This window comes from Melospiza georgiana, chromosome 2 (genome assembly GCF_028018845.1).
Source record: "Melospiza georgiana isolate bMelGeo1 chromosome 2, bMelGeo1.pri, whole genome shotgun sequence".
Taxonomy (NCBI): domain Eukaryota; kingdom Metazoa; phylum Chordata; class Aves; order Passeriformes; family Passerellidae; genus Melospiza; species Melospiza georgiana.
In genome coordinates, this window is record NC_080431.1 from 81,758,452 (window position 1) to 81,783,288 (window position 24,837).

General features: G+C 42.1%; 1 protein-coding gene across 1 annotated transcript; it reads left to right on the forward strand.

Moving 5' to 3' along the window:
* The first annotated feature begins 12 nt into the window (after nucleotides 1-12).
* On the forward strand, nucleotides 13-24,616 carry GDAP2 (ganglioside induced differentiation associated protein 2). The gene is made up of 14 exons (XM_058045271.1): nucleotides 13-121; nucleotides 1,574-1,820; nucleotides 3,346-3,485; nucleotides 7,373-7,526; nucleotides 9,461-9,549; nucleotides 11,485-11,561; nucleotides 12,598-12,757; nucleotides 14,222-14,372; nucleotides 15,277-15,353; nucleotides 15,999-16,075; nucleotides 16,630-16,769; nucleotides 17,379-17,433; nucleotides 22,167-22,310; nucleotides 23,241-24,616. Exons 2-14 carry the CDS (start codon nucleotides 1,645-1,647, stop codon nucleotides 23,286-23,288), a joined length of 1,488 nt encoding a protein of 495 aa, XP_057901254.1. The 5' UTR covers nucleotides 13-121; nucleotides 1,574-1,644; the 3' UTR covers nucleotides 23,289-24,616.
* Nucleotides 24,617-24,837: the final 221 nt, after the last annotated feature.

A 24,837-nucleotide genomic window follows, 5' to 3' on the forward strand; every position in this document is an offset into this window, starting at 1 on the left:
CGCCCGGGAAGGGAAGCGGAAGCGCGGCGGACGCGGAGCTGCCCTGGGTGATGTCGCCAGACCGGCGCCGACCGGGACCGTCTGTCCGGGCGGGGCTGGCGGCGGCTCTGCGGCTGTGCCCGTGAGTGCGCTGCGGTGCTGGGCACAGCCCGGCCTGCGCTGGGCGGGAGCCGGGCGGGGGCGGTGGAGGTGGATGGCGGGCGGAGCGCGGTGCCGGAATCCCGGCTGCCTGCCGTGGGGCGGGAGAGGCAGGCTCTCCTCCCAGTACGGGCACGGCACTGCGTCCCGGGCGCTGGGGCCGCGGCCCCCGCTCGCAGCGCTCTGCGCCCCGCTCCGAGCCCGACAATCCCTCGGGGCCGCCTCCGCCCTGGGAGGGCCCGGCAGCGATCGCAGGGGAGACACCCGGGAGATGTGCGCGCCCCGCTTCGCCTCCCTCTGCTGCCATAGCCAGACCCCTGGGGCTGCCTGTTCGGCAGTGGGAAGATGTTGATGTAGATGAGCTCCCGGCTGGGGCCAGCGTAGCTGCGCTTACCTTCCCTTTCTCTCTCCTTGCCTTTTCTCTCAGCGGAAATTATACTTAGATATTCTTGCGGCTGTCTCTGTCCTCGTGTCAGCCTATATTAGCCCTCAATGTGAGCTTGGATACTTGGGTGTTGTGTTGTGTTGTTTTCCCCGGGCTAATGAACGTACTTAGTAAGTCGCGTTTCACAATTACTCCTTGTGGGCGCGATCGTTTTTAAATTATTATCAGTTACGAACCTGTAAAAGGAGTTAAATAGTGGGTGTGTATGTGGCAGGCTGAAGTTTCTTACGTGGGTATGTTTGCGCTAGTTTGATTCACTAGTGCGGCTCAGTAGTCACTACGGGAATGTAGGAGCCAAAGCGTTACCTGCTGGCAGCTGAAAAGTGAGTGCTGGCACGTTTGAGCCTTCATCTCAGGTGTCATCTCAGCATCAGTCAGGTGGCGGAGTTCCGTCTTAAAATTGTGCCTGAGTGCGTGGCTGTAAGAGCTGTGTGACAGTAAGTCTTGCGTGCAGCAGCTCAGAATTCATTGAACTGCAAGGGCTGAATTATTCGGGGAGAGGGAGGGATTTTGTTTGTTTGTTTGGAAGGGTTGGGGTTTTGAAGGGTTAGGGGCATTGTGGTTTGAGAACTCTGTCTTTTTTCTTTTTTACCTAAGTGTTTACCAGTATCTCTGAAAGGATCGGTTATACATTCTCTGCTGCAAATTTGCTTTTAGTCTAGATAAAGAAATAACACTTTTCAGAAAGACTGAGTTCCTCTTCTCACTTGGAAATTTGTCCTTGCAATTTCCAAAATGCAAGATCACAAGTCAGTTTGATCAATATAGTAGAGAAGGTGTTTTCACCTTGAATTGTTGGAAGAGGTTTGTCTCACTGTGAGTATCTGCATGGCCTTATTGCATGCAGGTAACAAAAGAGGGAGTGTTTGAGTGGGAAATCTGTTTTTCTTTTGTCTGCTGCTGTTATTGCATTGCAGTCTTGTGAAAGGTCTCTATGGGACAATTACTGAACAGCTGGTGACCTGGTTTGATTTTTTTTTTTCTTTGAAGCACCTGGAAGACTCCAGTGAAAATTGGAGTGTGACAAGTTAGCAGAGGAAGGGAGTTGCTGTTTCCATTCCATGGATCCCTTGGGTGCTCCTTCCCAGTTTGTGGATGTTGATAGTCTGCCAGGCTGGAGTGATGCCTATGGGGCCAAGCAGCTGGATTGTCACCAAAGTCCTGTTGAAAAAGCTCAAGTTGATGTTAGATCACCTTTTCCATACAGGAAAGACATCAATGAAAAAATAATCTTGTGGTAAGTTCGATGTGGCTCTCATGCGTCAGTCATCACTTCTCCATTTACTGCATCCATATCTTCATGTAATGATCACTGCTGTAGAATAAAACTTCTGAATCCTCTTTTCTTGAATCAAACATTACAGATCTGAGAATAACATAATATTTTTGTTCACAGTAACTTTTAAAGTGTGGGATTTTGCTCCACCATAGGTTGTGCTCATAGGCAGTCCTTGATGCAGCAGACTGGAGCTGTACTTCCTACTGTGATACAGTGTGCTTAGTATCAAAATCTAGTTGAGCACTTGGATATGAGGTTTTTATTAAAAAAAAATATTTGCTGTTTAGTACCTTTGTATCTGTATTTGCTAGTGTTATTCTGATTTCACATTTCTGTTTTAAATCAGTATTTCTTTCTTTGCTGTGATTCTCGTGGCTTGCTTTTGGCTCTTCCTACCCCTCCTTCCTCCACTCTGTGTTTCATCTCCGTGACTTTCTTCCAAAATCTGTTGATAAAGTAAGTACAGTATGCTGTACTTACTCCACCAGGGTTTCTTTCCTGTAACTCAGATACTTGAGGCTTCTCTTTAGATAAATAACTCTTAACTTAATCAGTTTGAAGGGAGAAGGATTTCTCAGGGATGCAGATTCAGGGATCAGCCTGAACCTCTCTCTGGTTAATATATGCAGGAAATGGGACTCTTCATGCATTCCCTGAACTCAATTAAATAAAGAAAGAGAGGAATAAAAGGCTAAACTTCTCTTATGGCTTGGGCTAATGTGTGCAGTTTCAACTGTTAGTTTAGTTGCTCCCTGTGCGTGGGAATCTTTATTTCCCTTCCTACGCTCTTTGATCCCAAAATCCCGGATGGCTGCTGCTGTGACAAAAAGCAGGTCAAAGTTCTGCTACTCCATTGTCTCTTAAGCATCTGTGACTTATTTATCTTCTGCATGTCTGATCTTTGGACAGCAGAATGAACAAGATGAACTTGAGGGTTCACAATTTGGGAGCAAAACGAAGAGAACTTGTCCAGCTGCAGCCTCGCTCTAGACCCACAGTGGTCTGAGGAACAGCAGCTGTAAGATGCCCTGGATAGTCTGTCTGCAAAAAAAAAAAAAAGAAGTGCATTGAAAAAGTTGTTTAAGTTTTGAAAATAATATAACACAAGGACCGTCCTCTTATCCCCTAGAGAAAGTATGTGGGTTTTTGGAAGTGTTGCACACCATCAGTTTAACAAGCTGCTTTGCATGTTTGCTGCCTGAGCTGCCCTACATACAGCTACAACACTGCCTTTTTTACAAACATCCTCAGTTACTGCTGGGGCTGGGACTCTTTAGGGGCTGAGTTTTGCAAGCAGTCTGTCTCCATCAGGGAGAGGCCAGAGATGATTCGGCTTGGTGGGCACGTCAGGGTGCACTATGCTGTGTGGGCACTGGAGTCCTGTTAATGCCTTCCCTGGAACTTGGCATTTCTTGCTTGTCAGCACTGATTTGAGAATATCCTGCTCAGTTGTACATTCAGGCTGCAATAAATGTTTCTTCAGGAAAGGAGATGTGGCGTTACTGAACTGCACGGCCATCGTAAACACCAGCAATGAGACTCTCACGGATAAGAACCCGGTGTCTGAAAGTATATTCATGCATGCTGGGCCTGACCTGAAGGATGAGCTCCAGAAGCTCAAAGGTAAGTGGCCAGAGACATTTTTATCTTGTTGAAATCTCCTGTCCTTGCATAGTGCAGAACATCAGGACTGGGGCACAAACAAAAAAGGTAGAGCTTTTCCCAGTCCCCAACAGCTGATATTAACATGAAAAAAATGGGGGAAACACCTGCCAGTCCAGTCTCTTTTTGCTGCTCACATTACAGATAATTGAAAGTCTGTGGCAGATATTTGATTTTATGAGCCCTTACTTTGTGATACAGCAATTCCCATTGCTATCTGAAGCCACTTTGAGCAGTTAGCTTATCAGAGGTTTTGCTCAAGGGAGCAGTCTTGCACATCTTGAGATTTTATCCTGTTCAGTGTGCATACATAATGAAAGACAGAAACTGAAGTTCACCATTGAAGAAATTAAGTGAATTATGTCATGCACTTTGTGTATCCTCTTTCTTTCAGGATATTAATATACACACAGTCTTTCAGAAAGATATAATAATAATAGATGGATTGATAAAACACTGCATGTCTAAATAAAGTCTTTGTGACTTCTTAAGTTGGTTGGTTCGTTTTTCTCTTGTGTACAACAAATGACTTTATTGGAAAGCTACAAGAGCAGCCTTAATGCAAGGCTGTTCTAGAAATTGATGAGGTTTTCCTAGAGTCTTTATTAACAGAGTTTATTGCTGATAATGGGAGATGAATATGAATACTCAGCCTTTTTTTTCATCTTACAGACACTGGGAATAAGAGTTTCCTTATTTTGTGTGTGACAAACAAAAGTTTATAGTTATCCAAGGTCACACAGAAGTCTAATATGGTTTACAGATAAAAATTCACGTCTGTAGGAACTATGGTACTGAACTGAATTTTGAGGTCTCTGTGTGGTACTGCTCACTCTGGATAACAGCTTGGTCTCCCTACATAGTAACAAAATGGATATAGAAGAGCCATATTTCTAATATAAACTCTCAGTAGCTTAAATTGCAATTGAATAGAAGTCCTGTTTCTATAAAATCATCCTTTGCTTGCTTTTTTTGAGTAACCTAGTAATTAAACAGGAGGAAGAGTAGCCATTTTATAACAGAGCAAAAATTCAGTGTGTGCTGTGGGTGAAAATTAAAATACCATAGGTGCTCTGGAATAGTTAGAGACCCCACATTATACGCAAAACTCTTCTAAAATACACTTGGGTTTCTTGTGTGGACTGAGAGGTGGGAAGAGAGGGCCTGCATTTCAAGGAGTCCTGAAGTCTGAGATCTGTCAGCTCTGTAGGGAGCTGTTGTGCTCAGCTTCTTAAATTTCCTTTTACCCTGCTGAGTTATGCGTAGTTTCCATCTTCTACCACAGCGAAAACACTGTGTCTTCTCCCTGTAATACATTCTGCAGGTTCACAACTGCCTATGAAGACACTTCTCTTTTAATCTTGTGCCAAGAGCTTTATGGAAATCAGTTCTTCTGTGACACCCTACTGACATGTTGTGTGGGGGAGGAAAGAGAGGCTGGGTTACAGATTTGGCATTTAAGATCCCATGGTGTGTTTGTCACAGTAGCAGAAGTGGAGGGAGAGCTTAGTTAAAAAATCAGTTTAGGATTCATTTGTCATCTCTGCTTCCTTTTTTGCCCTCTTTCCCACTTAGCCTTGACATTTTTTCATTGGAGAATGTGCTGAAAAAGGGAAAATGCATGGTCTGTGTTCTGAAGCTGTAAAATACGTTTTCAGTTAGGTCTCTCCTGCTTTATTCCTGCTGCTTGGACATTTCATAGATTCCAAGAAAAATCATGACCTGAAAGCATGTGACATGCTGACTCTTCAAAGGCCTGTGCCTTCTTTAAGGCTCAGCTAACTTGTATGTTCCTGGGAGCAGCATGAGTTTTGGTTAATGCAGAAATACTACAGCCAGGGGCAGGCTTGCAGATGAAGTGCTATTGATAAAAGCTGGCTTATCAACAAATACATGTTGCAGTCTAATAAAGACCTTTTGTGGCACTTACAGCTCTGGTGATGCTTTTTCTCTGCCACACACATGATGTAGACAATTGAGACTTTCCATTTTAAACTTGAGAAAGCTATTCTAAAAGCTGAAATCTTATCAGATAAAAAATAGGATCTTGACTTTGTTCCCAGTTTTGCCACAGACCTTGACTTGTGCAGCTCCCCTCATCTTGTAACTTAAAATAAGAGTAATATCTACTGCTCATTTTAGTTTTATAAGTTGTATAGACATCTCCAGGCAGAATGCTTTGGGAAGTATGAAGTGTGATCTGAGTATAGCTAAAGTTTACCAATGCTACATCTGCTTCCCTGAATTTATTGGTTTCCCTACTGAATTCACAAGTGTTCCTCAATCAAACTTGCTTCATTGTTTTTTCACAAGTTTTTCCTACAGGCCTTTGCTTGCTCCTCGCTGGTTGTGAGGGGACTGCAGAGGAAGAAAAGTAACTTGATATCTGATACATTGTTTTGGGTTTGGCTTTCCTTTTTCCATGTTGTGCTTATTTAATTGGTCTCTTGAGCTGTCTTAGAGGCTGTGCAGGAATTCAGAAGAGTATGCTTAGTTTTAGTATGGTGTTTTCTTCCTTCTGATTAACCCAGAAGAAGCACAGTGGAGGTCTATAGAAGCTAATGATGTGATTTGTTGGATCAAAAATGTTACAGGATGCTGGCTTCAAGGCAGCAGTGTGGTTACCATTAAAAAGATACTCTTGAAGTTTTGGATGAGGAAGATTCTCAACCTGGAGTGTCTCTTCCCATAAAATACATTTTCATGCATGTTGCTAGCTTGCCTGAGCACTCTGAGGAAAGAGTGGAGTGGGAGAGATGAACATTAACCTGTTCAGTGGGCAGCTTAAGCCAAGCTGCTGCAGCACTGCTGCCTGAACACTGCCTGCAGCTCTTCTTCTGGCTCATTCCATGTTGTGGCCACCAGCAACCTAAAAGGCAATCACGATGAGAGCTAATCCAATGAAAATACTGGTTTTCAGTGAGATCAGAAAGCTGGAGTGCAGCAGTACAAGCAAAAGGAAGCAGGTTGGAAAACACTTGTCTTCGAGGGTAGGGAAAGAGAGAGGCTAGAAGTACTTTTTTAGCTGTCCAGACCTGGAGTGTACTAGATTTAGGTGAAGAAGGGGAAGTTTAGCAGACTTTTCTTCTGTGTGCTGAAGGAAAACCGGACTTCAAACGCAGAATCTGTTCCTAGACTATGTAACTGGAGGGTGCTGTGAATGGAACAATTACATGGATTGCTTGAACTTCCTTTCCTTGAGACTAGACAACTGGTCTGTCCAGAGAGTTTGAGCTACATGAGGATCATATGTCTGCCTTATGGACATGAAGAAACATGTTAAACAAAGCAAGCTACCTCATTCTGAGAGCATAAATTAAACAAATGTATTATCTATTCAGTTTTAATAGCTTTGCCAACAACTGGTTTATTTGATTAAGAAGACTTGTGGTCACTTTATCCACAAATCAGTCTCCTCAAACCAATTTTATTGCTGTATGGTATACTTGTGCATCTGTTCTCTGCACATTACTAAATCATTTCTTCCTTTGCTCTGTAAGTAGTGTAGTAAGCACTGCAATTAAGACAGAATTTGTAGCAGTATCTCGTTAGTCCTTATACACATAGTTTTAAAATTTAAAATTGAGAGGAATTTAAAATTGAGAGGAATTTAAATTTAAAATTTTAAATTTAAATTTTAAAATTGAGAGGAACAAGCACAGTTCTCACTTCCTCAGCCTGACTAGGTGCTAAGCAGCTGGTATGAGTTCGGATGTTTTCCGAATGTCTAGAACACTGACTTCTGTGTGTGAAGTGGAGTTGTCTGACTGGAGGAAGACAAGGGCTGGAACACTTGTGCCTTTCTTGCCATGGCATGTGTACTCACCCTGCTGTTCTGTTGGTGGCAGGCTGCAGGACAGGCGAGGCCAAGCTGACGAAGGGGTTTAACCTGGCAGCGCGTTTCATCATCCACACGGTGGGCCCCAAGTACAAGAGCCGGTACCGCACGGCGGCCGAGAGCTCCCTGTACAGCTGCTACCGCAACGTCCTGCAGCTCGCCAAGTAAGCACTGCACTGCACTGCACTGCACAGCCCACACCGGGCTCCAGCTGGGACACACAGCCTGGAAACCCGGCCCTGCACAGAGATCTCACCTCTGAGAGCGTCTTCTCGTGTTTGCTGGGTCTGGTTAAGGGCATGAAAACAGGAGTGGCTTCACCGTGTGCTTCGTGCCTTTGGTTATCTCTGCTGTGGTGTAGGGAAGATGCACAGAGAGATCTGAGCTGGTTCAAGTCCTGAAACGGGGTAGCTGGATCTGTGCAGCATTCCATTCTTCAAAGGAGAAACATTAATAATTGCTTTGGGTTCGGTGCTGGAGCTTGCTCCAGCAGCAGCTCTATGTGTGTCTGCATGGGGACATACCTACAGGCAGGTCTGACTGCTGTGTCTGTGTGTTTGGCTTCTCTGCCCTTGTGCAACAGACAGCTAAAATTCTGAGTTAGGTTATAAGGTTACTTTTAAATCTACAGTTGCAGCAGCTAGGTTTGTAGTTTTTTCCCCTTCCGTCTGCGGTATTTTCTACTTCCTCTTAACTAAGAGGGGTTTTCTTCCTATTTTTCTGTGTTCTGTTCTTCTCCCATGATAGCTGCTGTAGTGGTAGCAGTCACAAAATACACCTGAGCAAGAGCAGTGTCAGAAAGCATACCTAACCATTTTTTAGGGTTGGGAAGATCAATTGTTCCAAGGTTTGACTTTGTGTTGCAGTGCAATAGGTGTGGTGGTGTTCACAGGGGTCCCAAGATGAGGGAAGAGACGAGGATCTGACTCCGTGTTTCAGAAGGCTGATTTATTATTTTATGATATATATTATATTAAAAGAAAATGATATATTAAAACTATACTAAAAGAATAGAAGAAAGGATTTCATCAGAAGGCTAGCAAGGAATAGAAAAGAAAAGAATGGTAATAAAATCTTGTGACTGACCAGAGAGTCTGAGACAGCTGGACTGTGATTGGCCATTAATTAGAAACAACCACATGAGACCAATCAAAGATGCACCTGTTGCATTCCACAGCAGCAGATAATTATTGTTTACATTTTGTTCCTGAGCCTCTCAGCTTCTCAGGAGAAAAGATCCTAATGAAGGGATTTTTCATAAAATATGTCTGTGACCCAATAGTAACTGTTTCAAACTCAAGATTACAGCTATGATTTTTAGCGTGTGCCAGTTCTGTTCTGCCTCAGAAGTTACTAGCATATTCAGGCCTGGATTGAAACATGTTAAAAACTGTGTTAAAATTCTTATACTTCTGCATGCTGAGTGTCTTTCAGTCAATCTGTTTTCCAGAGTAACTTTTGATGCTTGTGAAATTGTCTACCATCTTTGAGCTTGCTCAAACTCCTTTGATTACTGTTTGCAACAGCTCTGCTTTACTCTTTTGAAAATATGGCTCGGTGCTGGAATCATCTTACTGGTTCTAAAGTGTGTGTCCCGCCATTCTGGTGGTTGTCTAATCATACTTAAGGTGGAGTAAGCCACATTGGCCTGTGTCCTGACCTCTAACAAAACAAAATCATTGGTCAGGTGAAGAAACAGGAGTGTGTATGTATTGAAGAGCACCTTCTTTTTCCCTCCTTCTCCTTACTGTCAGTCCTAAACAGGAACAAAAGTATTTTGAGCAAGGATTGCAGGGAGTTGGAGGGAAGAACTTAATTCAGGATATGAGGAACTGTAGGAACAGCATAGCTGAGGTAGAAGGAGAAATCTGAAAACAAGCACCAGAGGAACCAGTGGGGAATAATTAATGGTTCTTTCCATCTCTGTTTAATGAGGGTGTGTGCATCTTGCCAGGGAAGAATGCTCCTGCAAAAACCTGAAAGAGGATTACTGCTGTTTAGAGCCAGAAAAGAAATTAATGGTGCTCCCTACTGCCCTGAGAGACTTCTGTTTGCAGCTGGCTGTCTATTCATTTGTTTCTCTTTTTCTGGATTCCAGGGAACAGGCAATGTGCTCCGTAGGATTTTGTGTCATTAATACTCTGAAAAGATGCTACCCCTTGGAGGATGCAACCCACATAGCACTGCGTAAGTGTGTTGGAAAACAGCACAAAGTGGGTGGCAGCAGGTCACTTACTTCTGACAGATTGCTCTTGAAATGGGGAAACCTTTCTTTAGGGGTCTGTGGTTCATTAGAGCCTGTAAAAAGGCAAGGCATTCCATGGTTGATCAGAAAATGGAAGATAAAAAATTATCCTTTCTCTCAGTAAAGATTCCTGGGATTTCATCAGTAAAGATCCATGGGAATCTGTTCTGGAACTTGTATTTTTCAGTGTATTAATTTATAACCTGGAAAAGCTGCTAAACTTGAGGCAACAGAGTTTGCTGGTAATAAAAGTTTGTTCAGTAGAGCCAAAATGAGGCCTTACTGTTGAATACTTGTAGGCAGATTAGAGCAACAGTGAATTTCATGTGCTGTTTTAGTGTCATCAGCACATCCAAATGTAAAGTGATATCCTTCCCCCACTGACCCACTCCTACAGGCTTCTGCCTTCACATGCAAAATGATGGGCTGATTATAGGCAGCAAAACGTTGAGATGATAATACTTCCATGAAAACAACAGCTCAGAGGAGCTCAAAACAGCAAGATGAGTAAGACACAACAAAATTAAGAATGTTTTGCAATCAATCAGTGCTTTGTTCACCCTTTAAAGCTGCAGAGTCAGAAATAATGCAGTAGACAGAAAAGTTTAGGAGGTCAACAAGAATAGAAAAAAGCATGAAATAGTGAAATGAGCTCAAGACTTTTTCGGACTGGAATATACCTGACTTGAGGGAAGTGTGATAAATGTCTGTAAACTCGTGAGTGACATGGGAATGGTGAAAAGAATCAGCTGTTCACTGTCCCCAGAATAAGAACCATCAAATATGCCAGTTCAGAACAAACAAGGGGAAATGGTTCTTATGCTTGTTATTTGTTTTATGGAAATTCTTACTAAGAAGCATTGCTAAAACTTTTCAAATTGCCTTGCATTCGAGAGGAAACTATATTAAGGGGAAAATGAAGATCACTGAAAACAAATCAGAAAATATCCTAGGCTGAAAATAAAGTATAGAAAAGTGCTCAAACAAGAATATTATATACTCTTGTATATACTGGTTCCTATTTTCCTCCATCTCTTCTGGCTTTTTCACGTGTTCAGATGCATTCAGAACTGTTTGCTGTGAAACTGCACAACTGCATTTGTTGTGTAAAGTAATATCACAAGTCAACACGATTACAGAGGAATTTGTGTACAGTAGTACACAGGAAGTATTTGAAAATAGCTCCTTTTTTCCTCTCGGCTGTTTCTTGAACTCCCAAAAAAACATTCTCTATAGATAACTTCTTTTATTGCTATCTTCTGTTGTCTCTGTAAGTCTGCGTGATAATTGATAAAATACTCTCATACCAACAAATTTGTTTGGACGCTTTTCTCATGATTTACAAATAAAATTTTTTTATGCCTCTTTGGCACAGCTGACCCCAGAGATTTTGTGTTGCTGACCCTGCCTTGAACCAGCTTCTGCTGTAGCTTCCTTATATTGCTTTGCTGATAACTTCAGGCACAGTGCCTTGTTTTAAGAATGCCTGGTTTTAGCAATTTACACAAGACTCTTTTAAGGATGGATTTGGCTTGATTTTTCAGGGCTATTGATCACATTTCACAGTCTAAGGAATCCTAGTAAGCTAAAATTAGAGAGATTTATTCTCCATCTTTGTCTCCATCTCTCTCTAAAGTCAGCATCAAAATAGAGTGGAGATGGAACTTGCAATACGCCCAGCAACCTATTTGGTGTGTTAAACCACCACTTAATCCACCCTTTTCTACAGCCTATGGAGCTATTTAGTATGAGGAGAGATGTATCTCTCTTCTGCACTCTGAGTTCTTCACTTGTAGCTGTGTGTTCACTTGTACCGCTGTGTAGCTGTAGATTTCTCCTTCTGTTTTGCTAACTACCTTTAATCTGCTTCCTTGCAGGCACAGTTAGGAGGTTTCTGGAGGTTCATGGAGAGACTCTGGAGAAGGTGGTGTTTGCTGTCTCTGAGCTTGAAGAGGTATCTTGGCATTCATTCCACCAAAATTCTTGGGCATGATTGATCTTCTCTGCAGCAGTAAAGCTGGATTTGGATTTCCCCTTCAGATCACATAGACTTTTGGTCTTGCAGCATCTTTCTGCCTCCTTCTTTGCATAGCTTCTTTTCCAGAACTGTTCATGCTCTTAGCAGTCACTATAGACTCTTGAGAATCTTTCTGCTTCTGTGTTGCTGAGCTGTGGACAGGGAGCAGTAGGGGAGGTGATAGCATGCAGTTGTACTGTATGTTATCTGTTAGCCAGAAAGGAAGCTCCTCACACAAAGTTTCCTCCTTACACAAAGATCTGCTTGAAGAGGGCCATTTCAGCATCCCTACAAATCACCTACAAACATCTGAAATGCAGCTTGCTGGCTTGTTGGAATAGCAAACTTGACATTTAATGATCTGTGTTCTGAGAGATGCAGGCAGTCTGAATATTGACTTTCCTTGTACATCAGACTTGTTCCTGTTCAGAACACCCATGCTGCTCAGGTTCTATGGCATATGGATAAGGAAAATAACTAATTTGTTGGGGGTCATAAAACTGCTGATCACTTGGAGAGAACCCATGAATAATACATTCTGTAGGGATTTTCACTATTTTCCTTTACATGGGGAGGGATTTTCTTTTTGGCTGGTGCTTATTCTTTTCTCCCAGGCAGATCACTAAAGGTGGTCTATGTAGTGGTGCATTTTAACAGAAGCAACATTTGCTCAAATCTGTTGTCCGTGCATATTTTAACTTCATTACAAAGCTAAAGTATCTGCAATCTACCTGAATTTGTGCAGGTTTTAGCAAAGTCCTCTCAAAGTCATTTGCCAGTGTGGCAAAAAAACCCAAAAAGTTAACCTTTATCAGGATTACCTGATAAAGTACTCCCAGCCCAAATTAGCCATTGAGGGAGGCAGTGCTTTGCTTCCAAGCTGCTGACAAGTTCCCTGCTACAAAGGCAGACGCTGTTTAAGTGAAGAGCACGGATGTGTGATAGATCCTTCATGGTTTTTTGTTATTTGTAGGCCACTTACCAGAAGTTGCTGCCTCTTTACTTTCCGAGATCATTGGAAGAAGAGGTGCAGTCCCTGCCTTACCTCCCTGCAGACATTGGCAATGCAGAAGGGGAGCCAGTAGTACCGGAGAGGCAGATCAGGATCACTGAAAAGCCAGGTGTTCCAGATGGTGAGTGTGGAGCTGGACTTGGGAATAACTGTCTGTCCGGGAAAGTCAGTGGGCAAAACAGAAAAGGAAGGAGAGAAATGTTTTCCTACCTCAATTCACCTAAGTCAGGTTACAGTGATTCCAGTTCTCAAGCTGCCTCGTTGGCTTCTTGTGTTCCCCAGCAGTAACTGCAGTAGAGCTGTTCTGTCTTTTCCTTTCTTGGTGGAAGAGGTGGGTAGTTTGTTCCCTTTGTAAATTTTTTTCCCAAAGATTAGGATCTTTGAAGGTGTTCTTGCAGAATCCTGTGCAGCCCCTAACTGAAAAAGGTATTGTGGTTAATGGTCTGTCTTGAATTGTATTGATACTGCCGGGATATAGTGCATCCAGCTAGTAAATGGGCAATAAAAACTAGCAGAAACTCCCAAAAACGTATAAAATAACTAGAGGAACCCAAAGAACAGTGTTTGGAGGTGGCTATCAAAGTTCATTGAAAGTCTGTTTGTAAAGAGGTTGCCTAGATGTCAGGGTGGAGGTGAGATACATGTAGCAGAACAATTTAATATATTAACTGACAGAGCAGCCACATTCTGCCTTGCTTGTTGAGCAGTGATGTGCAAGTTTCACAGCCTTAGACCATCCAAAGCAGATAACTGGGAATTAATTTCAATTTTCTGGTTTGTATAGCCAGTTGGGATAAGGCTGAATATTTGATATTTGCTGCTGTGGCTGATCAGTGTGAGGTAATCAACCACTAGCTAATCATTTGTGAAATTACTGGATTTGCATAGTTGTGTAGTGGAGTCCTGCTCTCTTGTTCCGTTGCTACTATAGCATGTAATGCTAAAACGGGAAACTCAGTTCCTGTCTAGATTGCCCAGAGAGACAATGCTAGAAGTCTTAGCAACATGCCTGGGTGACATCAATTCAGTGGAGCGTTCTGGTAGTGTCACCAGGAATTGAGCCTGTGCTCTTCTATTTCATCACCCAATTGTGTTGTAAACAATGCTATAAAAATAGCTACACTCAGATCACTACAGCATTTGTTCAGGAAGTGTCAGTGATACAAGAAATGGGCCCTTTCTACATTACAGCTTCTAAATTTAATAAAGCTGCAGCATCTGTGCCTCTGGGCACTAATTTTTCCCTTTTTGAGAAGTAGGATGATTGTAAAGCTCAAGTAAAGCTGAAGCACTCTCTCCAGAACTTGTTTTTTGGGAAAGTAAACCCTTTGTTATCACTGATTACTAGACTTCCCAGTTAGTTTCCAGGCAAACCAGCACTTTAAGGGAGTGGTTCTCAATCACTGCTGTGATCTGCCGGTGGTACTGGTGAGGTGTCAGAGCCACATCAGTTACCTCGGGGGCTTTGTGTTAGTCTGTAGCACAATGACTCTGTCGTTTCACTGGGACATGTACCAATTCATCAGCAGCATTGCTGTCCTGTGCACAGCCCAAACATTTGATGCCATCTTTGTTTCCACTGCAGATGCTTCAGATGAAGAGGGTCTGGAGGCAGATCTGTCTTTCATTGGGTCCCATGCTTTTGCCCGCATGGAGGGGGACGTTGATAAACAGAGGCGCCTCATCCTTCAGGGACAGTTGTCAGAGGCAGCACTGCAGAAACAGCACCAGAGGAAGTGAGAATTTGCTTGTTCATGTGAATATTTGTGTTAGTTAGGACCAACCCTTATGAATGATAGCTTTGTTATCTGCAAAGCCTCATCTTCCAGCAAGCAAATACAGGTAAAGCCTGGTGTCACCCTGGATTGATGTAGTAGCCTCGTTGGCCTGAAGGGAGAAGGGACGGGGCAGTAGGAAAAAGAAGGAAGCTTGTGATGAACCCTTTAGCACACCCAATACATCCAGCCAGCTGCCTTACCTGTTTGCCACAAGATGTCACTGTTTTGTCACCACTTTTAGTAGTGGGATCATCTGCTTTTGATACTGCCCACTTGTTCTGAGGCTCTGCGCAGATAGCAAAACACTTTTCTTCCATTTGATAAATAAAAGAAGGCTCAGGCTTTCTCCCCCTCCCTGCCCTGGTAACCCTAATGTGCATGATCACTTCTCTAGAAGGTAATTCCATGCTGGACACCTCTCAGGGCTCGGTGTTGGCTTGTTTTGTCAGATGAGGCACTAAGTTGTTCATGAAACTGGTTGCTGCGTAGTTGTTCAACATCTAGGCTTCTAAAGGAAATTTTCCTTTTTTCCCTGTCTTTTAAATACTGACATGTTTAAATGAAAAAAACTCTGAGATATTTTCAGCCCAAATGCAATGCCTCTAGAGTTACTAGCTGATATATATTAATATGTATTAATTGCCCAAGTGAAAATCATTAGGTATGCAACTAAGACACTAAATTATATTCTTTAACACTTCTTTCTTTAAAAACTTGATAGTTGTTCCATAGGTCAGAAAACAGCAACAGAGGGCTCAGTCAGAAAAAGCTTGTTTGTCCTTCCCTTCCCATATACCTCTTCAGGCTTATACTGCTAATCCGAAGGGGGATTAGGTCTGACCAGATGTTTTTGGCTTTCTAGTTACAATCGCTGGCTGTGTCAGGCAAGAGCTGAAGACCTCTCTGACATTGCTTCTCTTAAAGCTTTGTACCAGACAGGTAAGTTTGAGGTACTGATGACTGACCTATGTTGGCTTAAAGTAAAAATATTTTCTTTGGACTTGCCTATACAATAGGTCATGCTGGAAGCATAGCTGTGTTTCTGGAGAGAATCTGTTCAGCACTTTGGCTATCTCTTAGGCCTCATGAAAATCCAGAGCTTACCTCTATCTTTGTGTAAATACCAAGGTTATGTGATACCTTCTGCCCAGTAGCTGCAAATTTCAATTCTTTTGTTTGCCTTAGACAAGGCTCTGTGAGCTGCAGGAGGTCCATGAGGCATGCTCTGGGAATCTGTGTATTGGAGTTCAGAGCCTGGTTTCTAGGGAGAATTTTGCTTTGGTGGTAGAATTGCAAATGAAGGGGGTTTTAAAATAAAACCCGTGTTATTATTTGATATTTAGGTAAATATAGAGTACACAGGCAACATAAAATTGCAGTCCTTGAATTTCTCAGATACATGGGTTTTTTGATCAGAATAGATACTGGTATAGTGAGAGCAGTAACTAAGCATATTTCCTCTGCTGGAAACCAGATGCAGTGCAAAAGTTCTGAGCTGAGGCTCTTTCTCTGTGGTTCGAAAGGGCCCAGCTACAAAACCTGGCATGGCTGAGAGAAATTGAGACATCTTTCTTTCTTTTGTAGGTGTAGATAACTGTGGCCGCACTGTGATGGTGGTGGTTGGAAGGAATATCCCTGTGACATTGATAGACATGGAAAAGGTAAGGCTCTGTAAAACTAGAGTTGTGTAGGTTACATATGAATGTTTTGGATGGAAAAGACTGATTATAAGGGTAATTTAATACTAGATACATCATTTGTTGGACTTAAGATGTTAACTAGAAAGTATTTTTATAGGCAGATGAAAATGCCTTACAGAGCTATGTGTGCATTGGGCTGACATATTTCAATGAGGCTATTTTTAGAAAAAACAGGGCTAGTATGGACTTCTTTTTTTTCCTCAAGAAGAAGGAGAGTTACCATGCTTCTATAACTGCCAAGATGTGAAGAGTGAAACGTAATGAGTTAAATGTAGTTTTTCAGGGAAACAGCAAGAATGTATCTCCATCTCTGAGGTCAGATAGACAAAAGACTTCCAAGTTCATACAGTCAGGTTGAAGACTTGGAATGTTGGCCCTGCTTTTGTAGCTGAAATGCAATGCCATCCAGCCTCATAATTCCTGATTTTTAGATGAAATAGGGGAAGTATATTAAGATGTAGTGCAACTGTGAAAGCGTTCTTTGCAAATATAAATTTTGTTTCTTTCTGCCTCAGGCTCTTCTGTATTTCATCCATGTCATGGATCATATTGCAGTGAAGGAATATGTCTTGGTGTACTTCCATACACTCACAAATGATTACAATCAACTAGACTCAAACTTCCTGAAGAAACTCTATGATGTTGTTGATGCCAAGTGAGTGTCAATAGGAAAAGAACATGTTCCAATCTTCCTCTGTGCTATGCAAATATTTGTTATTCCCTGTATCTGATTTCCCATTTATTTCTGAGAGAGTTTGGCTGGGACAAAGATCTAAATAACTAACAAAGGCAAGAAGAAGGAAGGGTTGTTTTCTTTCCTTCTCAAGTCCATCTTTTTAACCAGAAGTTCTGTCCTCTGCAGTCTCCCTCTGGGGCTGCTAGGGAGGCACTCTGCTTGTTTTGTCTGTCACAATCCAGAACTGGAGCTTTTGGAGCCTGGCCTTGTTGAAGTGTGTTGCTGGTTGTGAGAGGTGAGGTTTGGGTAACAGTGGCAGTCAAAATTTGTCCTTAACTTTCTTTCACTTCCTGCTTGAAAGACTGAAGGCTGTGATGTCTTTAACTGAAAAATAACCATTCTGCTTTTTAAAAAAAAAAATTATTTTCCCTTGACATTTACTTTCTGGTGTCTGCGCTTACATTAGATCTAACTTTATAAAATTACATCACAGGCACTTAAGAAAAATGGTCTCTTTTGACAGTTATTTTGTGTAGATGACTTTAGTTAGAATTCACTTTTAAATATTTCTTTTCTTTCTCTAACCAGGTACAAGAGGAACTTGAAGGCATTGTATTTTGTCCACCCAACATTTCGTTCAAAGGTAAGGTAAATCTTCCAAAAGAAAAATGTATCTTGCATGTTGGTGGAGTAGCACTTAAGCCTGTAGCATGAAGAACATGGAGATGTACAGAAGATTCCCAAAATTAGGCAGTATCTTCTGGATCCACTGTTAGAACTTGAAATTTATCCCATCTTTGATCTAGCTGCAGTCTTCCAGCCTTTGTGATAGCTGAACCCCAGTGCTGTGCACGCTGTCTGTGCCCTGGTTCTTGTGTGCTCTTACCAGAGAGAGGTGGAAGCTTTGAATCATGTCTCTTCAAAAGGGAAACATCTTGTCATTTTTCCTGCTGGCAGGGTCACAAACCATGACCAAACACTCAGGGAATTCTTTTTAGTGTAGTTCATCTCCTGGCTGTTTCACCTTTTCTTTCACCACAAGAGGTACCACGTGTGTCCTGTGTGTCACTTCAGAGCTGCCCTGGGAGGGGCAGAGAGCAGTCTCAGGCAGCAGTGAGATTAGTCAGGGATACAGTGGAGAGCTGCAAAGAAAGATGGGAAGAATGCCTTTGATAAAGTGCAGAAAAAAATCCTGTTAATCCATCAGGAGCCAAAAATCTGAACTTGTCATGCACTAAGTTGATCCCACCTTGGCTGGGATCTGTGTGGGGCAACAGAAGATGGAGCTGGTTCTCTTCTGGACCTCACATCCACTACCCCTAGTGCAGCAGTATGAGTACTTCAGGTTAACTAAGTGGCAGCAGCAGCCCTTCCTAGAAATTTTGTTTGTCCAATTAAAACAGAAATCTGATCCTCCATGTTCACATCAGATTAACCTCTGTGTTTATTCTGCTTTTTGCTGACATTAATCAAATTTGAGAAAATTATATGCCTGGAAAAACACATCTGTTTGCACATGTTCAGCAAGAATTTCTTTGACTGCTAAATTTCCAAAGAGCCTTTTTTTTTGCCTGTGCACAGCTGGGACACCATGAGACTTGGAGCTTCCTTGTTTTTATGGAGATAAGACTGAGGCATCCCAGCAGTGTAGGTTCCAGTTTCTATTAGGTTATTTGTTACTCCCACAGGATAAAGATCAGAGGTCTGTGTCCTAGAATTAGACCTTCCAGCTCTGATGCTCATAAAAATGTAGGAGCTGGCACAGAACATTACTAAGGTCACAGAGTTGAGTGGAAAAGCTGAAGCTAGGAAGTGCTAGTGTTTTGAATTCTCAGCAGCACTTCACCCCCCTTCTCTCTTCCCATGCCTTTCTATTTAGTTGAGAAATATTTTTCTTGTTGTTGGAGGAGGACAACTCATCCTCATGGTGTCTGTTGCCATCTTGTCTGTCCCTTTGGAAACTGCAGTAGGACTCAACAGATCTGTAGGCAAAACAGATGGTTGGTGGGAAGCAGGGAGGGTGAGAGACACAGAGTTCTCTAACTTGCTGGAAATAGTATTGGTTTGTATCCTATTCTGGCAGCACAGCTGGAGGCAAAAGAGAATGTGTATCCATGTCTTTCTGACAGTCTTTTCTATAACTGGAAGGCAAGCAGGATTGCTTCTGACTGTAGCATGGACCATCAGCTTATGAAACATGATGAGGAATATGCAGCAGAAAGCATGGTGAAGAAGATGGCTGCTAAGAGGGAATGATTTTTCTCTCCCCTCCTTTTTTTTGGCTCTTTCAGGACTCTTGTCCCCATTGAAGATTGCTAGCTCAAAAGCTTCAAATGTCTTCCAAAATGTTTGGCACATTCATCTTCCTATTTGGATCACTCACTTCCATCCTTCCTTTCCTAGAAGTAGTAGGAAATATCTCATGCCTCAAATTCAGGAGGAAGTTTTGTACATTCATGCGACTTCCCAAACACATCACCCTCATACACAGATCTTAAGTGTCTGGTATAAATTGTCCCTTTCACAGCAGGGCTGAATCCTGGCACAGTGGATGGCTGCCATCTGTTAGAGTCACTTCTGCTGATTTATGGGCTAAAAGGGATCAAAAGGCTTTTCATCATGTCTTCTGGAAAATCGTGTCCTTAGAAAACCAGCAGAGTTCTCCATGTACTTTATGGTGCCAGCAATGATTCTTTGTTTGGTTTCTAGGTGTGAACCTGTTGTAAACTGTGTGGTTCTGAGGGTAATGGCCTGTCCAGAATACATGGAGGGAAGGTTCAGCAGTTGTCCTAAAGCACAGAGTAAATGAAGCAGGGTGAGCCACTGTGCACACATTTTTGTACAGTGCTCCTGCCTTTCCTCATGCTCTGAGTGTTCTTGTGATCTGTGAAATGGATCTGTGCTTGTCATGAAATCACAGTATAAATGTCAGCAGTTTTGTAGGTTGGAGTGGCTCTTGCTGCATGAGCACTTTGCTGCCAGGCCTCAAATCAAGGCACCCATGAAGTGCCATCACAAGTTCCTTTGTACTCATGCATCCCAAATTCCTCCTACTTGGTTTTGATAAAGCTGCTGATAGATAAATAAAGGGCTTTTGGAGGCATTTTTATGTGAATCCTCTCAGCTCCTCTCTTCTGAGAGCTCTCCAAATAAACTTTTTCAGAGCTTGCATTCTGAACTGAACTATAAATTGCTGGATCTGAAAGAGTAATTCTGTTTTCATTACTGGCTGTGAATCAAGAATGTTTCACAGCTGAAACATACCCAAAGACTCAAATTAGATACTCATAATCATCACACTCTTTGTATTTATCATGAACAATTTTTGATTTGTTTTTCTGTAATGGTCCTAAAAGCAGTTTCTTGAGATCAGATGCCGGTGGAAGGGTTGCTGCAAATCACTTAGGTTTTCTCTACACAAGATCCTTCCAACTGGAATAAAATTTCCCAGATTTTAGTAAATGTCTCTTTGAGGTATGCCCAAGTTATGAGATTAGAGACACAGCTAATCTGTGTTGCTGGTTTTTTGTGGGAGACACCTCATACATTTAACTGTGGGTTTATAGCTTGGCACAGTGACTTTTATTTGGATTCAGAATATCAGAACAAGAAAAATGAAGGGAGACCTCAGCACATGTCTAGATTTTTAACTTTCTTTGGCTGCTCTGGTACAACTTCCTCTACTTTCAGTGCATTAAAAGTTTAATTTAATTTAAAGTTCCATGTCCTGTTACCAATAAGAAAATAGAGCTGCCCTTGTATTACTGTTTCTATAACCTGTGATTATCAAGAATAGAGGTAATAGAAAAATTCTCCAGAAACATTTCTGCCCCTCTCCCTTCTCTCTGTGCTCCTGAGTAATGCCAAGCTGCAGTGGCTTGTATAGTGAGAGGAAGGAGGGGAAAAAGAAAAAACACTTTTCCCAACAGCAGTTTTTGTGATGGCTGTAAAATATCCCCTATTAGGATTTTATGCATTAAACATCCATAGCAATTATGTTTAATGAGTGTCATTCATAACACACCTTGAAATCCATGCTACTTTGGTGCAAGATTGAGAAGGTATTCTTCACTCATTAAACTGTTACTTAGTGTCACTCATAAGAGGTCTTGTTAGAACAATAATGGATGCCAGTAAAATCTGTCTCCCTGCTTTCTGCTAACATAAATCTCTAATTTTTCCCTTAAACTAATTAATTTATTCCAAATGTTCTGTCGCGTTCTTTACCTTCTTTTCTCTTTTTCATTGTTCCTTTCTCATTAAAATAAGCTGTTTTGAGGAGACAGCACAGTAATTCCAGGACAGTTTTTAAGAATTTACTTTCTCTTTAATGTTGTATTCAGACAGATCATTTTTATTGACTTAATCTTAGAGTTTATTTTAAACTCTTGCTTTCCTTAAGGCTTTTCTTGCAGTGTTGCTTCTTTTTGTTAACTTCCTGCAGTCAAAGCAAAATTATCAAACAGAATGACAGGATGGTCAAGGTTGTAAAGGACCCTGGAGGTCATCTGCTCTGACCTCTGGCTGAAGAAGAGTCAGGAAGATCTGGTTGCTCAGGACCATGAGATTGATCCCTACTATGAGCATTTGTGACCTGTAAAACAGGTTTTTTCTTTACCTTCAGTCTGCCAGGAAAAGAATAGAAAAGAAATAAACAATAAGTAATACAGTACTTAATTTTAGAGAAGGTGGATTGAAAACCTAAAGCTTGTGGACTCAATAAGCAGGGTTAGATTGATGTCTTACTAGTCTTCAAAAACAAAATTCCCTATCCTGTTTGTACCCAAAACAGAGGTGTGACTATTTAGAGGAAAATCTTGTAGAATAAGTTGATAGGCTTATTCTTGTAGAGTTTAAGGCTTTGATAAAAAAGGTGGTAAAACAAAAGCTCACTCAGACAACCCAAAGCAGGAGGGAGATTTCAGTACAATCTTTGAAAAGCCAAAAGTCTCCCTTTCTCTTGCTCTAATTGGCCTTTCTTTCAAGTGAAGACTTGAATGTAAAGGGTTGAAAATGCTTCTGACAGACTCAAGTAGGTAATTTTCTGAACTGGCTGAGCTTGGAGTGAAAACATGCCACTATAATGATGTGGTTTTGAGGAAAAATAGCAGAATAGCTGTCACTCTAGGACTGGAGAAAGGGACCTTAACTGGCATTTGGGGAGGAGTGAGTGTAGAGTCAGAAAACACCAGCTTGAAGTTCTCAAGACACTCTTGCCAGCAGTTGGTGGTGCATATTTCCTGATCTTGTGTTATGGCAATGATTTTAGTGTTTCAAGTTCAACTCGAGCCTGATTCACTGTGGAGTATTACATTGAACTTGAAGATTTTGAAGCAGCACCTTGTTAATTGCTTTTTTTTTGGGTTTTATTTTCAGGTCTCAGCATGGTTTTTCACAACCTTTACAGTCTCAGGGCTAAAGGACAAACTCCACTATGTGGAAAGCCTTCAGCAGTTGTTCACAGCCATACCCCCAGAACAGATTGACCTTCCCCCTTTCGTGCTCGAGTACGACGCCAGGGTAAGTGACTGCCTGTGGCCACCATGAGTCTCTGCCTTAAGAGCAGCTCTTGTGCTGCTCCCATTCTGCTCTGCAAGTCTTTAAGGGCACTGACTTCCACACCTTAAGAATGGGGAGAAGGAGGAGGGAAGGTTTCTGGAGAGTCTGTGTTGTTCTGTGAGTAATGGTTCTCTTAATTTTTTGTCTACATCAGCCCAAGCAGAGGGCTTGGCTAAGAAGGAAGGCTGCTTTCCCATTAGAGCAGTCTCCTTTTGCATAAAAGGCAGCCTACCCTTCTTCAGCCAAGAACTGTAACATAACACACTCTAACAGCCTGTGGACAAGATAAAATTTGTATTAGCTGCTGCACACCTTATACTGACTGGAAAAAGAAATGGTAGCTGTGTTTTGTCTTCCCTGCCCCACATACTAACAAAGCATTCAGAAAAAGTAAAAAAAACCCTAAAAACAGCAGGGAAAAATGGAACAGTAGAAAAGTGTCCTGCCTTTGTATAGGACTTTCTTCCTCTTCCCTTCTGCACCTCAGGTCTCTAATGAAATGGTGGCATGAATGTGGCTTGCATTGGCAAAATCCTTCCCAAGACTATGTGGTGTAACTCTGAAGGAGTAGCCAGGGCTGTGTGTCTGCATTAGTAGCTGTGTCTGAGTCACTGGCTGTGCCAACATCTGTGGCTTCCTGGTGTCACTGCTTTGGCTTAATGGCAAAAGTTTAACTTGCACTTCCTGCTTATGCTTAAAACACAGGCAAAAGCAAGGCCTGTGTTTGCTTGTTTAGCAGCACAGTCCTCTCCTGGGTGACTTGTGGCACTCAGAGTACCCAGGGAAAACAAAACCTAATATCTAATTATTTCTGCCTCTGTGGCGCTGTCACTGCACCAAGGTGTATTGGAGAAGACTTCTGTTCAACTGCTTGTTCTGTTCTCATTGCAGGAAAATGGGCCTTACTATTCCTCTTATCCTCCATCCCCTGACTTGTGATCTGCAGTCCTGTGATGCTGCCAGTTCCCCATGGATCCAGTGACCTGATGCCTGCCAAAACCTGTGCATTTACCCATGTACAGAATTCAGAGAGAGGGTTTTCCTCCCCCAGCTCTGGTATTTTTTTACTGATGAGATATTTTCAAGCACTCAAGCAATCAGAGAACTTTATGCCACTGTGAACTGTACGACTATTTCAAATATATTTATCCAATGGAAAAGCTGATTTAAAGATCACTAGATGCATTTGTTTGTTTGTTTTGTTGTTATTGCTGCTGTTATTGTTGTTTTTTGAAGCTGTTACATTATTTTTCTGAAGAGACTTTCTCTTTTCTGGGAAATCCATCAAAAGCACTTGATCATATTTTTAACTGTTACTATTTTCCAGCTCTGTTTGTAATACCCATTTCTGACTGGTCTGTACAAGTATTGTGTAGTACCAGCCTGACACATCGCTCATCATGTGGTCTATGTTTCACATCTGATTACTTTCCCTTTCTGTTAGTACTGATTACTTTAGTCTTGACCCAGCAAAACTATCTGGAATTGGGAATGCCATGTCTGCATGCTGGCAGAGCACTACAGCCAAGCCAACATTACTCCAGGATTTAGGCCCACAAACTGCTAGGAGCCTTGAAAAAGTCCCTGTCAGTTTTCATTGGATGATGTGAAGGACCATGTCAGGATGCCACTACCCTCCCAGTAAGAATAAAACTGAAAAGCATTTGTGGTTTCTTTTCTCTAACTGTACTCATTTATGTTCTCTTTTGCCATGGCCAGCTATGTTGGTATAAATGGATGCCATCTGCCTAAACTGGGCTTGGAGGGGAGGGGAAATGGTGGCTCCAACCCCAGCCTCTGGTGGCAGAGATTGTTTCTTGGAGGTATCAGAGTCCCTCTGATTTCCTGTTACACTCAGTGATTTTGGACAGACATGACATGTGCCAGAGAGTTTAGCCACAGGTTACTTGAGGAACTGGAGGTGTGAGAAGTGTTTCAGGGCTGCCCATGGAAAGCTAAAGGAGGAGGGAGAAGGCTCCCTTGTAAAACATAATCAGGGATGGCAGACCCAAGAGCTGAAGAACTAAATCCTTGGTAGGAAGAATGTCACAACACTACTGAATGTGAAAATGATGGTATGATTTTCATTATTTGATTCTAGCTGCTTTCCTGCTCCAATTTGTATCTGCTACTCTCTGTTTACCAAAATTAATTTCCACTTCTGCAATAACTGCCTTATTTAAGCATTAGCAGAAGTCATTGTGAGATCTCCTAGAAGATGGCCATTCATGCCTGTTGAGCTGGTTGGAAATTATACCCCTGTCTTGTTTAAAGATACTGTAAACTGATGGGATAAGCAGGGAAAAAAATTCTCTCTTGGTCATCTAATTGCATGTCATGATTTCTGTTTGGAGTGTGGTCTAAGACAGGCCATACTGAGTTCCTTTTGTTTCCCACCTTTGCCTCCTGGCTCAGTGTTGTGTTTATCCTGCACGTATCCTCACATATTGGGATATCTGTTGCTATGTCAGTCACAGATTACAGTTAT

Coding starts and splice junctions, on each gene's coding strand:
- GDAP2 (XM_058045271.1), top strand. CDS start 1,645: ATGGATCCCTTGGGTGCTCCTTCCCAGTTTGTGGATGTTGATAGTCTG. Junction 11,562..12,597: donor CTGTCTCTGAGCTTGAAGAG/GTATCTTGGCAT, acceptor TGTTATTTGTAG/GCCACTTACCAGAAGTTGCT. Junction 12,758..14,221: donor AAAGCCAGGTGTTCCAGATG/GTGAGTGTGGAG, acceptor TTTCCACTGCAG/ATGCTTCAGATGAAGAGGGT.